Raw genomic sequence first — 17485 nt, forward strand, 5'->3', positions numbered from 1 at the left:
AGCTCCAGTTAGTTTTTTTGAAAAGTAGGCTACTGGTCTTTCTCTACCATCTTTTTGTACCTGTTTTAAAATTGCTCCAACGCCCTTCAGTGATCCATCGGTATAGATATTAATTGGTAGATCTTGATCAAATATTTCTAGTATTGGTTGCGAACATAAGAGACTCTTTATCTTCTCAAATGCTTTTTGGCATTCTTCAGACCAAAAAAAATTCTGATTTTTTCTAAGTAAGTTATGTAGTGGGTCTAGTATGATAGCGCTTCTTGGTATATATTCATGGTAGAAATTTATTTTTCCTAAAAATTGTCTGACATTCTTTTGTGTTTTTGGTACTGGGAAATCCCTTATTGAAATTAGGTTGTCCTTCACCGGTTTTATCGAATTTTTTTGAATAATATGTCCCAGGTATTTGATTGAATCTGATGCAAATGTACATTTTGTAAATTTTAATCGGAATCCTTCTGTTTGAATTGCTTCTAGCAGCTTTTTCAGGTGTTTTATGTGATCTTCAAATGATTTTGAGAATACCAGGATATCGTCGATATAATTCACAGCAAAATCAGTAAGTTTATATTTTCTAAGTATGTTACTCAATATCCTTTGAAATATTGCTGGTGCTGTCTTCAGTCCGAACGGAAGACACGTCCATTGGAAGTGTCCTTCTTGTGTTACAAATCCTGTTTTCTTCCGGTCTTCTACTCTTAGAGGTATAGACCAAAAAGCTGAGTTTATGTCTAAACTTGTAAAATAGTTACAATTCCTAGTCTTTATCATTAGGTCTTCAATTAATGGGAAGGGTTGAGCCTGTGGCACTACTATTTTATTTAAATCTCTAAAGTCTATACATAGTCTCGACTTTTTATTTTCTTCCTTCTTAAATGCCAAAGTTACCGGTGCTGCAAATGGACTGTAAGACTCTTCTATAAGCTCATTATCCAATAATTTTGCTATCTGTACTGCTATCTCTTCTTTGTCTTTTAAAGTACATCTATATGGTCTTTTGCTGCAGTATTTATCCACTAATAAATCTATTCTTGCTTCATATCCTCGAACTGTTCCTACATCATACTTGTCCTTGGCAAAAACCGATTTATATTGTTGTATTAGTTTATAAATTTCTTCCCTTTTATCTTCTTCTAAATGATTTACTTTTATTTCAAACTCCTTTTCTTTAATATGTTCATTAAAATTTATCTCATATTCCTTTTCATATTCTTTACTTTCATTTTTTTCCTTGTATATCTCTTCCTCTTTTTTTATGTTTTCTTGATGTAAGTATTGTTTTTGAGTTATTTTTAACTCCTCATTTTGTATCAACTCGTATGTCTTTATCATGTCTAATCCTATTAAAAAATCATATTTGAAATTTGGTTCATCAATGACGTAAACATTCACATTTTCTTCTTTTTCGAAAATTTTTATTTTTAGATTTGTCAAACCGCTGGTCTTCTTCACACCATTAATTGTAATTAAATTTTCTTCATTTGCATTATTTTTCTTGGTTTTTAATTTTAATAATTTGGAGTTAATGAGAGAAACATTCGAACCTGAATCATATACCCCATATATTTCTAATTTATCATTTATTAGTAGTTTGACTCTTATTAATGGTGTTACTATTAGTTTTTTTGTTCGGTTTCATTTAACTCTGTTTCAATCACTGAATTATTTACATGCCTTATAGATCTTCTATCGAATTTATCATCATCTTTAATCTTAAACCAGCATGCAGCTTCGGGGTGGTAACGAGTACCTTTATTTAGCCTTTCGCATGTTTTGCATGGAGCACGTTCCTCAATTTTGTTATTTATCTTTTGATTTTCGAATTTTCTGTAGGCCCCCTTCCTATTTTTATTTACCAAATGTTCATACTTTCTCACTTCATTGAATAAGTCTACTGTATCCTTCATTGCTTCTCTATTTATCTTCTCAAGTACAAATCCAGGCAAACCTGCAGCAATTAGATCCACCAGAGTACCTGTATCTATTGATCGCCTCATGTCCAGTATAAGTTTTTCCTTTTTTATAGCATAGTCCACCAATGAACCATCCTTGTATTTAAATAATAGGGCATAAGTCACTTGGTTCCAGCCTTGATTAAATTAGTTATAAATATTTATTTAGAGTTGACCAAATGTGGTGAACCTTCGGTATATACCTCGACCTCATACATAAAAGGTATTTACGACTTAATTTGTCTAACACTAATATAAAATCTATAAAGTGACTCATGTACCTAAACAATATCCTTTTACATTAATAATTTGGAGAACAGTCGTAAAATGAAGATTAGCGTAAATCCCCGCATAGAGGGAAGGTCAGGGTTAGCCAGCTGCGGGAGAAGCTGTCGCTACGGTCAGGGAGTAGGAAGTATGATCGAGGGTATATTGTGCAATATCTGTAAATTCTCGACAACTTGTTTATTTTTAGGTTCGAGGTTCGATATTATGAGTTTTGTTGTCATTGTAGTTATTTTTGACACTTGACAATGATAACGTCTTAGACGATTTTTCTACTTTTCAACACCAGTTAACTTGTTGCTACTTACATGTCTCATGTGATGAATTTGTAGTGTCTGCAAAATTCAGCTGCATTCTTCTTCCTCCAATGATGTTAATGCTGCTTCACAGTTTAAATTCTAGAACTTTGTTATTTTTATAGAACTACTGCTCGTACCTGGATAAAATATAGCCGAAGTTCAGCGCAGATAGTGTAGATAACAGTAAAATAATTTTACAAAGGGTAATTATAAAACGAACGATTAAAAAACCGCGTTGCGACTGATGATGACATACTGTACTAATAACTTGAGCGGTATGAATTTGAGTAAGCGAAAAATTAACTAAACTAACAACGAATATTGATTAATAATAAAATCCAGAACGAGCTTACAAAAAGTGAATTGTGATAAATCCATTTTCATATATTAAAATTTTATCCGAGCGACTACATTACTAAGTGAGCGACTGGAAATACAGAGAGGGCAACTTCCATATTAATATAGAATCGATTTTTCTAAGGTTATACATAACGTACTACTAAATAGTTCACTTTGAGCAAAGTTTTGTAAGCTGCTTTATTAATGATTATTGGTTCCTGATATTCTATTTTAAGATGGCAGAATTTTGAAAACGAATCGCTGCAAAACCGACTCCACGTAGTCTTGTCTGCCCTACCCCTAGAGCGCAATTCAAAACCGCGTAGGCGCAGAGGGGCGAGGCGGCCTGCGAGCCCAAGCGCAGGTAGTTTTAACTGTCGCCGCCGCGGATGAGGCTGGCCGGCCAAGCCGGCCAGCAAGCCGAAGCTGCGGTGGTGAGCGTGAAAACCATCTGCGACGATAAGCTCGCATGGGACCGCCAGAGCCCCGCAGCACCGGAGCCGTGACAGAAGCCATGCTTGCTGCATGTTGCATGTTTTCCATGCTGCATGCCTGCTTACATGCTTCGCTTCAATCCCCTTCCCTCGCTCCGCTATCCCCCTCTTACCTCTTGATATCTTTATTATATTCCGATTACTATTTACGAAATGTATAGATTTCCTAGGAAATGTGTCTAATGTAATTTATTTCACAACTTTTTGTATTCGAAACACTTCATTTAAGATAAAATGCCGCTCAGTATAAAAAATACATTTGCCAAATATTGAAAAAAATGCAGGACGTAACGTTGACACTCAAACAAATATTAAGTCGCTCAAATATTATGAAGCTGCTCATTTTGTATTTTAAGTAACTCAAATTAATGTTTGTAAGATACTATTCTGTTGATTTTTCGTCACTTGCAGTCAGTCGCTCACTTAGTAATTATATAACCCAAATTAATTAATTTTGACACTTAAAATTGTAATTTACAGTCACTCGTTTAATTGCTACCCTTTTACAAATAGGTTCAGTAGTTCCGGAACCAGTTCGATTCAAACAAACAAAGAATCAAATCTTTCCTCTTTATATATTAGTATAGAATAATATAATTATACAAACATGTATAATAGTTTCTACTCTCCCTGGCTGTCAAGGCGAAACCAGCAATACATTCTAGATCTTAGTGAACACACACTTCGAGTGCAACGCGAACCTTTGGCTAATTTCCTTATAACTGCTGTAATGTGTTTGTTATTGACAAACTTGCACAAGTATGACTGACGTGTGTCACCTTCCGTGTGTTAATTGCTTGTAAAATTATAATTTTCTTTATGGCTACGCTTTTCAAGCCACAGCTACACAATCAAGTAAAATATTTTTTCCGGATAATTTAAGCGATATATTTCATTGCAAACACAATCCCACATCTGTGGCATATTCAAGCCTTTTCATTTGCAGTTAGAATTTTGTACGGTAAGTATGCATTTGCATATATAACTTTCAACAAATCTAATCTACAATGGCATCGGGAATTCTAATAGAAACTCTTCAAAACCCAATTATATCCATTATATTTATATCCGTCCTCCGTGGTGCCGTGTAATCGACCCTGATAAAACCAACATTGCTTTTGATCATACGATTGATTTCTTCAACATCTTTTGAATTTTCAAAACCCTTTTACCTGTCACAAATTAACACATTACCATGTAGCTGCGAACACTTGCATTAAGTAAATAATGCTTGACCAGCCACAGTGACGTGCGTTACCCCAAACCCATGCGCGCGCGACACTGACATTGAACCGAGACGATCTGCGCACGCGCAACAATCCGCTACAAACACACAAGGAGTCGCACAAGAGAGTCGTGCATTGGGTCTAACTAAATTTATAATTACTGGAATTTGTCGAAATATTAGTATCGGAAAATCGCAGTGCAGTGACTTAATGCAAGTGCATTCTTTCGAAATATATCAGAATTTGATAAGAACTGCATAAAGCACTCATAGATAAGAGTTTAACTAGTGTTAGTGTGGTAAAGGCTGCCGAAGTCGGTGGGTAATCACGGAACATAATCGAACCTAGTTAAATAAGCAGGAGTGCGAAGTATCAGACCCTTTGCAGTGGAGGGTAGGGAGTTGACGCTGTTGGTCCCTCGCACACGCATACACACGACATGAAGCTGTGGTGGTGCTTGCTGCTGCTGGCGGCGCAGGCGCAGGCCAGAGATGTCACCGGTATGTAAAACATATAAGTTTTATTGTGACTAATAGACAGTTGCTATTGTGATTCAAGTTTTTCAGGTTCAAATTAGAATTTTCTGCAGCTTATCTAATCTATGGGCAAAGAGACTTTTTAAAGTGTCAACTAGAAACTGAATGCTTACTTAATACATAGTCGTACAGTGAACTCATAAACTTGCAGCGTAGCTTTTGTTATAGACATATGTTTAACTCTTATAAGCAATTGTGGGATGAACACTAGTAAGAGGTGACAAGATAATATTGATGTACCTATAGACCTATACATATACAAAAGGTCTCTCTCTATCTTCTGTATTCATGTATATGTGTGTATGTAAATCCCAGTCTACTTCTACAAATCAATGTTAATCTTTCACAGCTGATATAAACTTCTCCCTAATTAAAATAAAATTAAAGCTCCATCGTCACATATTAACTACTTTCGCTACAAAACCTGTAGCCGGCGACATTCAGCCACAATGAAATAACCCTACATATAAAGTGAATAATCGCGACATTGCCGAGATAATACGGCGGAACTTATTTATTCTTTTATATTGAATTACGTCAAGTAGCGTAATGTCCCTTATATAAATAACTTTTTTTGGAGTTCCGTAGTCTTGTTACGAAAGCTCCACATTCCCCTAAGACGACCCACTGACCTAAAGTAGGCAGTGATTAGATCCGGTTAAACCGACTTCATCATAGTTGGGAAAAAGGCTCGGAGGATGGATGGATGGAGTGATTAGCTGCAGTAGGTAAGGGTTTTCCAGCTAACAATGGTACCTACAGGGAGAACGAATGATGAGACAGAGTGAATGGTACCTAAAGATAGAAATAAAGCAACATATTTAAGTTCATCACCAACCTTGTCCGCTGATCCTAATTATATAGTCATCGGAGCAACATGCTTTTCTCTCTGACTGACAATCTCATAAGTAACATTATTTCTTGAACAATCACATATGTAAAGCTACGGAACTCCCTGGTCCCACGGAACTCGTATTCGTTCTACTAGGGCCAAGTGCATGTCCTTAACATTCTGGGTGAAGCGTGCATTTTCAATACTTTACTTAAATTACATAAACTGTATTACCTTTTGGGGAACAAGGTCGTGAACTTCTTAATGGTAATTCTGTCGGATTAGCTCGACCCTCAGGTATTTATAACTTGCCTTGTGTTTCTATTTTCAATTTATATCCTTGCCAGATTTTTACGTGTCCGCTTTTGGATAAAGAATTTTTAGTTTAGTCATCAAAGGCGACTACACGAAGCTGTACTGGATGGTCTAGATGAGGGAGAGTTAGTTGTTGGTTTGTTTTGTTCTTTGTAATTACTAGAGCGATCTGTATAATTATTTTACTGTTAGAGATATCCTATTTACCGACAAAGGTTAGATACTTTTTTATCTGGAAGGCGCAATGCTGTTACCGTAGCAAGGGTGAGACCGCTGTCGGAAATTAGTTCATCTAGATATCGCCAGTATTAGAGCGTAGACTACGTAAATAGGGTATTAGATGAGGTACCTAAAAAAGTCTCTGTCTCTAAAAAGTCTGTTCTCCGTGTGAGAGGAGGCCTGTGCCCAGCAGTGGGACGATAAAAAAAAAGGCTGTAACAGACCTAAAAAAGGAGTTCCTATCCAAAAACAATGAATTATCTTAGCCTTAACTTCCCATAAGGATCAATGCAATAAAGTTACATAATCTCCGTTGAAACGTTTCCAAAATGACAAATATGTTAATTTGGCGAGCAGGGTCAAGAGCGCACTCCAGTAAAGGCGATGTCCTTATAATTAATAAATAGCCTGACACCCACGCCATAATGTCTATTCTTCGCGTCTTCGATTTAGGAAGCTCTGAAGAGTGGAAAGACAAGTAGGTATAGTAAATAGAAGTTTCCGTTAACAAGCGAGCAACCAATGTTGTTATTACTGCATATGCATCTAGTAATTGGTAATAAGCTCAGTAACGAGCTGTGCGGAGTTCCGACACCCTCTCTTATCACCTAAGCATTCCTCTAATTGTTTCATTTTCAGTATAGTTTTTGAACGTCATTTGAAACACTACACTCGAATGAACGGCGGAGCGAATTGGCTGGTATTATTGGGATTTTGAATCCGTGGCACCATGGGTTACATATTATAATCTAATATTTTTGATCTACGCGTCAGCATTGACCTGGTTCAACTTTAACTGCTTAGGCAACCACCATGTGCAATAGTTACGATAAGATATATTAACTAACACTAAACTGTTAATTAATGAAAGATTTGTTTAACCAGCATTGACAAGGGTTCAAGAAATGATAGCGAAGCATAGTATATTTTTTACAAAGGATAATTTTTGACCAATCTACGACGTGCCCGATAATTGTCTTTAGTTAGACCATATACTTAAATTACCTACCAATTAGGTACTTATGTACTTAAAAGTATGTATTTTCGGTACTTTCACCCGGAACACCGCGGAAAAGTTCTAGGTAAAGCCTGAATGCCGGAGCTTTTTAAAGACTTTAAAACCACGGATAAAATACCTGTAACTTCAGTCACATAATACCTATTAGCAGGTAACACCTAAAATGTTACTAAAAAAGAAACATTAATAGCCCGGGGACCCGCGACCGTGACATGCACTACATATATGTATCTGTTGCCCAGCTCACCAGTAAAAGTGCACGCCTTCTAGAGTGTTCCCGGCAATGAGTTCACAATACATACAAATATTTTCTGATATCTGAGATCATTAAAAACATAATAGTTTAGGCATTGCAGAAGTTTATTGCAGGTAGGTACAGTTTTATAAAAGTCATTTTCATATTATGCTGTTACATTTTCGCGTACCTAAATGGTTTTGAAAAATATTCCATGTCGTTAATAATGTATGCGACTGAGTTTCATTATAACAACAGTTCAGGTCCTACATATCATACAAATGGATCATAAGTAAACAGCACGTGCAATTATTTTTTCAGTTCAATTGTGCATTACACACATACCCGCACACACACGCCCACCGTCATACTATTTATCTACCTACCTGTTATCTAGAACCTAAAAGGATATTTGGTTGCTTTTTGGGTACCTTCGATCTACTATCTCCAAGATAACAAATTGATGAACTAACAAATAAACATCATGAGAATGAGTCACGCTTACTCGCGGAAGTGTTAATGCTGTGCATGTCAAAATATCAGCGTCATCAGAATAAGTACAATTTGACATTATTTACATTCTTCATTTCGAAGCAGCCCTTTATTTCATTAATCTCACCCAAGTGAGTTGCTCTTGAATATGCATGTCTATCAGAAGGGTGCCTATTACTACTATTAATGTATTTCTTGAAATCGTGTCGTTGCGTGACTTGTCGTAGATAATTCCATATATTTTGTGAAATGCTAACAAATGGAAGTAGACCCCAGCAAAGTTTAGAAAAGGCTCGGAAGATAATGATGATTTGTGAAATGCCTGACTTTTTCTCCCCGCAGACGAGGAGTACGCGCAGTTCCCGCGGCTGTTCCACCTGGACGAGTGGGAGTCATGCCTGGCGCGACCTGGTGGGATGTACTGCCTCGGCACCTTCAGCGTGGAGCCGCTCCGGCACCCCAGTCCGCTCTACAATATGCTCCAGGTACGGAAAGCTGGGGTTCACTGCAGTCGCCATCGGTAGTCGGCCTTGGAGTCTGTTAATCTATATGACGTGGGGTCTGGTCCTCAACGGCAGCTGGGAGTTGTTTCACAATTTTGGAGACTGGAGCATAGAATTTACCCTGCTAAAACGCCTAGTTTTAGTAGGAAACACCCAAATGCGGAAAAAAGCATTTTGGAAATAATAGAAAGGGTCTAGCGTATTATTATACACGTGCAAGGTTAATTGAATTACTGAGTAATATTCTTGCGGTGACTTTAATTTCTAATTAAGTGGAGTAAAGCAGTGATTTCCGTGTCTTATCACAATTGAAATCAATTGACATTTTGTTTCATGTGGTTTCAACATGGTTTCAAGCATTATTATCTTTGACCTATAAATGTCGAGTGACTATTAAGGGCCGTGGAAAATCCTGAGTCTGAGGGAATAAAGTTGTTGGTTTATCTGAGTTACAATTGTAATTTCTGGGTTAATTAAAACACTAAGTTATAACAAGATCAGTACTTGAACACGCTGCTGTAAACATGACTTTCTATTTTAAATAGACGATCTTATAACATGACTGTTTGATAGCCTGTGGCGCTAGGGCCTGACATTCAGCTTAATATTTTTTCTGTTGCATTCAAACATGTACTGAACTTAAATAAAACTACTTTTACGGATTTTATCGCGTTATATTAATATTATTTAATCCCGACGTTTCGGATCCTTTACAGCATCCATGGTCACGGGCAGACTAAGGTGTTGGTCGTCTTGATATATTAGTTACAAACAGCTACCCTACATTTTGTTGATTATTATTGACAATCCGATTCACGCAAAACGAGCTCACTGTATCCATAGGTCGAGCAGTTGTAGGCTTGGATTTTGATTTAATAGTTTCTATGATGGGATTCCAAGCAGGTGGTATGCACCAGCCATCTTCTCTATTGAAATTTGGATGTTTTTTAATTTCAATAGCCTCGCGAATCATCCTAGGTAGGAATCGGTTTTCTCTTGCAAGGACTTGTGGTTTATCAAATCTGATGTAATGCTGGGCCTTGTCTAGTGTGTGTTCACAAACTGCTGACTGTCTGGAACGGCGGTGTTTGACATCGGCGATGTGTTCTTTTACGCGGGTCCCTATGCTTCTTTTAGTTTGGCCTATGTAAGAGAGACCACAATCACATTCAAGCTTGTATACACCCGCATCTTGTAGAGGTATGTGACACTTGACAGGTGGTAAGAATTGACTGATCTTCTTCAGCGGCTTGAAGTAGGTTTTGATTGAAGCTCGCTTCAAGATGTAGCCAATCTTGTCTGTGACTCCTCTTATGTATGGAAGAACAGCAGGTAGACGCTCAACTGTGGCTGGTTTCACGCGGGTTCTGCGACGAGGGCGCGGTACTCGGAGCTTGTTGTCGTGCAGTACTTGCTTGACATGTTGAAGCTCAGCACCCAGGTGTTGTTCATCGCAGATCCCACGTGCTCTCTGAAACAATGATTTACCAACGGTAGATAACTGTGTTGGGTGGTGGTGGGACTCACCATGAAGGTATTTGTCTGTATGGGTTTTCTTCCGATACACAGTGTGACTCAAGGTGTTATTAGGGTTACGGATAACCAAAACATCTAAGAAAGCTAAGGAGTTGTTTGCCTCTGACTCCATAGTGAATTGAATTTTGGGGTTTATGGAGTTAAGATGATTTAAAAATGCTGTGACTTTGTCAGATGGTAGTATTGTGAAAGTATCATCTACGTACCGCTTGTAGAATTTGGGTGTTACGGGTGCAGATTGCAGGGCTCGCTCCTCAAAATCCTCCATGAAGATATCAGCAACAATGGGAGATACTGGGGAGCCCATTGCTACACCATCCACTTGCGTGTAGAAGTGATTATTCCACAGTAAATAGCCAGATGTTAGGCAATGTTTTAACAGTTCAGCATATTCAGTAGGCATGTTATTCTCTGCTACAAAATGTAGGGTAGCTGTTTGTAACTAATATATCAAGACGACCAACACCTTAGTCTGCCCGTGACCATGGATGCTGTAAAGGATCCGAAACGTCGGGATTAAATAATATTAATATAACGCGATAAAATCCGTAAAAGTAGTTTTATTTAAATGTCTAATATTCGCGTAAGTGTCAGAAATCAATATGTACTGAACTTCTTTAACTTAGGTATTGGCTACTACCTGTTATTACATTAGGACATGGCTCTGATTCGATTTATTTTTCCTTTGACCTATGTTCTCCCAGGAGTACTCGCTGGACCCTCACCACTTTAACCGCACGGAGTTACACCGCGGCTACTGCGTGAGCTCGCGCTGCCCCGCGCTGGCCGGCGAGCGCAACGCTTCCCTGCGCTTCGAGCAGTGCGCGGCGCAGTGGGCGCGGCGCGTGTCACTGCGCACGCGGCTCGCGCGACTGCGCTACTGCCGCTCGCACGCGCAGCACGTGGCGCGCGCGCACTCGCACGAGCCGCCGCAGAGAGCGCAGAGAATGTTCCTGTTGGCAGTCACTGCTATACTTGTTTGCAATATTCTGGGGACTGCGTATGATGTGTTCACGGGAGACAATGTGAAGAGTAAGTTCATTCTATACTTCAAACATAAAAAAATAAATGTCATTAAATAAATAAATTGTAAATAAATATCGGGACACCTTTATCACACACGGTCGGTTAGCCCCATGGTTATTTATTAATTGTGTTATGTTCGCTTACACAACTGATAAACTACATTATGTACATGGTTCATCCTCATCCTCCAAGCCTTTTTTCCCAACTATGTTGGGGTCGGCTTCCAGTCTAATAATGGTTATGAATACATATTGTTTACAGAGAATCCATTGTTAGCGTCGTGGTCGATCCGCAGCAACTGGCGACGCCTGACCGCGTCCTACGAAGACGGAGACCCACGCCTCGCCGCTCTCTCGCCCGTGCAGGGGGTCAGGTGTGTACTGCAACATAAAGATTTAATTACACTTGGGACATCTAAAATAGAGTAGCATTTATATACAACCAATAATCCAATAATTATTTGGAGTATTTCGAATTGCAAATTGATGACACAAAACTCAAGTTTTGCTCAACCTATTCTTTGAGAGTTAAAAATAATTGTTATAAATTCCAGAGTGTTTCTGATGCTGCTCATCATGGCGACGCACAGCGGCTGTATCCACGACATGTTGTACCTGTACAATCCCAGGTGGATCGAAGAGGTGAGCTACCTATAAACTACACAAAATATTGCCGAAAGGATATGGTGAAAATTGGCAATACTGTTGTCACAAATATTTCATTTAAAAGCTTGCGGAAGTTTACAAAATAATTCCGTGACCCCGCAACACCAAAACAAACTTCAAAGAATACTATCTATATGTATCTACCATGCAAAGCTATATGTTTAATGGTTTCTTATGAGCAAGCAACAGTAACTACTATAAAAGTATATAAATATCATCACACTGGTGTTTTCCAGATCTCCCGTCACCCGGTGCTTATGATCTTCCTGAACGGCACGTCGGTGGTGCAGGTATTCGTGCTGCTGTCCAACTTCCTCCTCGCGTACAACCTGCTGCTGCACTCCAAGGAGAACTGCGTCTCCTTCAAGCTGCTGCCATACATCACTGTTAAGAGGATAGCCAGGTATGTGCCCGTTATAGAACAGTCTTTTTATTGACAGTGGTGCTGACAAAATAGTTGTACTATTTAGCACCGAATATGTATGTGGTGCGTTAGTCTAAACATATAGTGGAAAGTCTTTCAAGTCATTTCGTGTCGTGCCTATGTGAAGTACCTATTTCATCGAATTCTACTTTTCTATTTGAAATCCTAATGGAGTTTGCTTCAAAATTTTGAGAGATATCAAAAACACTTTTACGAGTATACCGGCCGTCAACAAACCCGTGCTTGACTTAAAACAGAAATTGTCGAGGTGATAAAAATGAATGAATGATATAATTCTTCCAGGATCTCCCCAGTGTACTTGCTGGTAGTGGGCTTCGCAGCCACCTGGTGGCCGAGCCTCGGCTCCGGGCCGCAGTGGACAGCAGCCGTGGCCGCCGAGAGTGACGCCTGCAAGCGCAAGTTCTGGACGCATGCTGTCTATCTCAACAACCTGATCGATCCTGAGGACCTCTGTCTGGTGCAGACCTGGTGAGGACATAATTGGCACAGGGTTCGCCGTTAGAGCGTATGTTCTTTTCTGAAATTCCTTAAAATCGCTTCGATATTTAGGTACTCTCAACCTACCCTCATGCTCAAACTGAGGCAGTTGTCCATAACTGTCTCTAATCTGGAGTACTGTTGGATCAAAGACCACATACTAAAAGTCCTTACAACAAGTAAAGCAAATGACTGAGTTCTCTTGTGGTCTCCAGGTTCCTGGCAGTGGACATGCAGCTATACGTGCTGGCGTCGGTGCTTACAGTGCTGCTGGTGCGGCAGCGAGCGCGCGCGCTGCACGTGCTGGGCGCGCTGGCGTGCCTCTCCTGCGCGCTCAACGGCGTGCTCGCCTATGTCTTCAACTGGAAGTCTATCGTCTACTTCGCTTATCCGAGGTGCGTATTATTTGTGGTCAGGAAAGCCAGAAAACTTCCCAGTACTCTGGTTGATTTCAATGAAAGTTAATGTGGTATCTCTGCATCTCAGCATTAAGTCCGCCTTCGTAAGGTTTATTGCATACTGTTACAGCCTTTTTTTTGTCCCACTGCTGGGCACAAGCCTCCTCTCACATAGAGAAGGATTGAGCATTAATCACCACGCTTGCTCAATGCTCAATGCGGGTTGGTGATTTCAGACTATATAGTCCAGGTTTCCTCAAGATGATTTCCTTTACCTTTTTCTTTGACAGCCATTGGTGTCCAAGATATATTTAGAAAGTACATACAAACTTAGAAAAGTTGCATTGAAGGCAAGTAGCCTGACTTGGAATCGAACCCACACCCTCATACTCGAGAGGTTAGTCCTTTACCCACTAGGCCACCACGACTTATTGCATAAAATTGAATAAATAAATAAAGTTGGAAATAGTGCTCAACTTTATTGGGGTCGGCTTTATGTTATAGCCTAATGTTTAATGAATCCATATGTTTATCGTTTGCAGTAACCTGCGCACGATGTACGCGGGTATCTCGTCGTTCAGCTGGCTGTACCAGGCGCCGTGGGGCAGCCTGCCCGCCTGCCTCGTCGGGCTGTTCCTCGCCTTCCTGCACTTCGAGCTGCAAGAGGCGGGAGTCAAGCTTAGTGATTATAAAGTGAGTTCGTTCCTACCTTGCTGTGTGTTCTTTGTGTTTTATATAGATGACTTAATGATTGTTCAGGTACTACCTACGGCTTCACATATTCACAATCACATACATAGTCATTCTGAATTTTAATGACAAATTCTTAATTTGTTGTATGTAACGCAAGATACGATAAGTTAGCAAGGTTTCGTATTGTTCTTAATTGCCAAAAAGAAAATGAAAAAATCGATAAATTGTGAGATCCTAAAAGCTAGTATTCCGTTGATCCTGGAATTCTCAAAACTAAGTAAATCTACGAGCGTATTTAACTGTTCCAGTGGGTGCGCCTCCCCTACCACATGTCCCCTGCCCTGATCATGTGGTGGGTGCTATCAGGCGACACGGTGCGCACTCACTCCGCGCCCTGGTTCACTGCGACGTACACCGCGCTGGAGAGACCTGTCCTCAGCCTGCTGGCGGGAGGGATCGTCTTCGGGATGGTTAATGGACTTGAAGGTAACGACGTAGAAGACTTGGAGGTGGTGGGTTAAAGAAAAAGCTTTTGGCTCATGTGAAAATTACGCAACAATTATGCGTCTTTTTCGTATAATCATTTGTTTGAGTATAAAAGATAAGCTGCAGTGTGTATATACCTAAATCTACCACAATTTCCATGAAGAAACGGTAACTGTTTATAACGGTTTTTTCTTTAATCAAAAAGTATCTTTATCCTTTTCTTCCCTTCGCCCCTTGATTAAAACATCTGAAGAAATCCGCTCTTGACTCAATTCGCTAGAACCCTGTATAAGGTATTAATGAATTCCCTCAGGTTGGCTGAAGCAGGTATTCTCGTGGCGCGGCTGGTCGGCGCTGGGGCGGCTATCGCTGTCGGTGCTGCTGCTGCACTGGTGCATCAACCTCAGCATCGCGGCCTCCAGGCCGCAGCCCGTCTATAGCTCGCTACTCAGTGTGGTCAGTTACTCAGTAATAACGCTACCTTGTATCTCTACCAAATGAAGTATGTATTATATCCAAATGTTGATGGAATCCACACGACAAAAGACAGAACATTGACCACCTCTGAGAATTCTATCTGGTAATGTTATTACCAGTCCGGGTTTTCGAGAGTTTTCGTTAATAAAGATAGAGAATACACGTCTTATCAGTCTGGTGGACGTGAAAGCTCTCCAATTCCCCAATTCTCAAATCATGTAACTTATTAGTCAAACTAATAGAGGAGCATTTTTAATGAAATCCGTAATACCCAGCTTCATACCTTCAACTATCTGTCATCGCAGGTGGTGGACTGGCTGGCGACGAGCTGCCTCTCGTACGCGGCAGCAGTGCCTCTGACGCTGCTGCTGGAGATGCCGGCGCTCCGGACCCTCAACTCTCTGCTGCTGCTCAAGTACAAGCAAGCGTAGCTCACCAGCTGATCGGAAACAACAAAGGCGGGTCTACGCTAGACGAACCGAGCACGAGCGAAGCACAAGCGGAGCCGTTCTCGGCTTATCGTTCGCGGCGTCAAGTGTGGACGTACAACGAACCTACAACGATCACTAGCAAATCCCTTTATGTTCGTCTAAAACCGACAACAGGCGGATCGCAGCCGAGCACGAACGAAATGCTCGCAGCGCGCTCGTTAGAGGCTTGTAAGTTGGTCCACACTAGACGAATTGTGTTCGGATCGTGCTCCGCTCGTGCTCGGCTCTCCTAGCATAGACGCAGCTCAACACTTAATACATAAAAACGAATTGTACGAATGTATTGTAAACGTTGGAAAGCCAAGTCTCGAAGGTGTAATTGTTGAGTGTTCAAATGTATAGTAGTACCTAAGTACCTAATGTCATTGCGAATTTGAAGAAGTTGTATATATTTGCAGAGCGCATTTGTAAAGGCAGGCCTGACTGTAAAGGACTGGTTACCCGCTGTTACTCACTTTAGTAAAGAGTTTTGTAAATAATAAAATAGCATGTGTTAGTAACATTCGACATTTAGTAGTGAAACATGTGTTTTTCAGATTTCTTTGGTAGCAAATCTGAAATAACAAAATTCACCCCAATCGTGCTGTGTTTATCTTCTAAGTGAGCAATGATCTAATAAACTGCTAAAGTAACCAGTTTAAATCTAGAAGAATAACGATCCTCTATGTATAGTTTAAGATTTAATTTTAAATTATTTAATTGTAGCTTTACGTGTAAATTAAGCGAAACAATTATATTCAGGTACAATGCTATAACATTGACCTAAAGTTATGAACAACATGGTCAGCAACAAAAGTCCGTTAAAAAAAACAAAATTGCAATATTCGTGGACGTTAAAATCTTGCATACATTACTGTCATTCGTACTTAACAAAATAAATTGCAATAAATATAATAAACATCCGGGAATAAAAACATCTTGCATTTGAGATATAAATATCCCGACGTACTGCAATTTTGATAAGTAGTTAATATTGTTGTTAATGGACTTTTTTGCTGATTTTACATAATATTATTTATTTAAGTTTGTTATTGCATACAACTACATAAATGAAGTGATATTATGATAATTATAGTTGCCATTATTCGTTAAGCTTTGTACATAATAAGAAATAAAGTAAATGACTCAATGAAAACATATTTTATTGAATAAATACACGTAGTTATTACTAAAGTGGTTCAATTAACAAGGGTGTCGGGTTATGACTGCGTGAAGGTCACGCGCATGCGCGAGGAACTGATTTTAATATATTTCTTACGATTGCGGTTCCGTAGGACTGTCATTGTTGCTCTGATATGAAAATCAAACGCTTTATATTCGCAATCAATCATTAAAAACTTTGACTTGGTTTAAAAATAGGAAAATAATGATGGTACCGACAAACAAATGAATCTCCATCTATCTGTGGCCGACTATTATTCTATTAAACCAGCGTTACAATGAATTATAAAAATAATGTTTGCTGTTGATTAATGACGATCCAATCGACATATTATATTGTTCGGCTGCATCACCATCCGACGTGATCCTATCGTAAACATCTATGTAAATATCGATGGCCTGAATACCTTCGTCGTCATCGAAGACCTCCAGGGAATCGGCTATATTATTTGTTGAGAGTACACACCTACCTAAAATCTAAGAAAAACAATATACCTAAAGCTCGATTATGTGCAAGGTTGTTACGGACCCAAGAAACCCGAATAACCAATTGTGAATAGGAAAATATACCATTTTGGAAAACCAATATATCCAACTATGAAACACTCATTGGATTACTTTAAAAAAAAAACCGTTCATCATCAGCCTATCGCAGTCCAATGCTGGACATAGGCCTCTCCAAGTGCACGCCACTGAGATCGATTTTCGGCTTCTCGCATCCAGCTCCTGCCAGCCGTCTGAACATAAAAAAACCATTGATACGGCAAAATAACATACATTTGCATCCGATCGTTCGCAAACTTTTTCAAGAAATACTTAAACAAGCTTGCGCCTGAATTGTCACTCGAAATTGTCATGTGTCAAAGTTACTGTCTCAGGCTT

The 17485-nt window shown here is 39.5% G+C and overlaps 1 protein-coding gene across 1 annotated transcript; it reads left to right on the top strand.

Annotated features, from left to right (window-relative positions):
• The first annotated feature begins 4720 nt into the window (after nt 1-4720).
• On the top strand, nt 4721-16037 carry LOC124639430 (nose resistant to fluoxetine protein 6-like). The gene is made up of 12 exons (XM_047176786.1): nt 4721-5098; nt 8588-8730; nt 10989-11316; nt 11572-11683; nt 11864-11951; nt 12212-12378; nt 12703-12888; nt 13113-13292; nt 13838-13988; nt 14297-14474; nt 14788-14930; nt 15257-16037. The coding sequence occupies exons 1-12, from the start codon at nt 5038-5040 to the stop codon at nt 15380-15382; spliced, it is 1863 nt and encodes a 620-aa protein (XP_047032742.1). The 5' UTR covers nt 4721-5037; the 3' UTR covers nt 15383-16037.
• The last annotated feature ends 1448 nt before the right edge of the window (nt 16038-17485 follow it).

This window comes from Helicoverpa zea, chromosome 19 (genome assembly GCF_022581195.2).
Source record: "Helicoverpa zea isolate HzStark_Cry1AcR chromosome 19, ilHelZeax1.1, whole genome shotgun sequence".
In the NCBI taxonomy this organism is placed as follows: domain Eukaryota; kingdom Metazoa; phylum Arthropoda; class Insecta; order Lepidoptera; family Noctuidae; genus Helicoverpa; species Helicoverpa zea.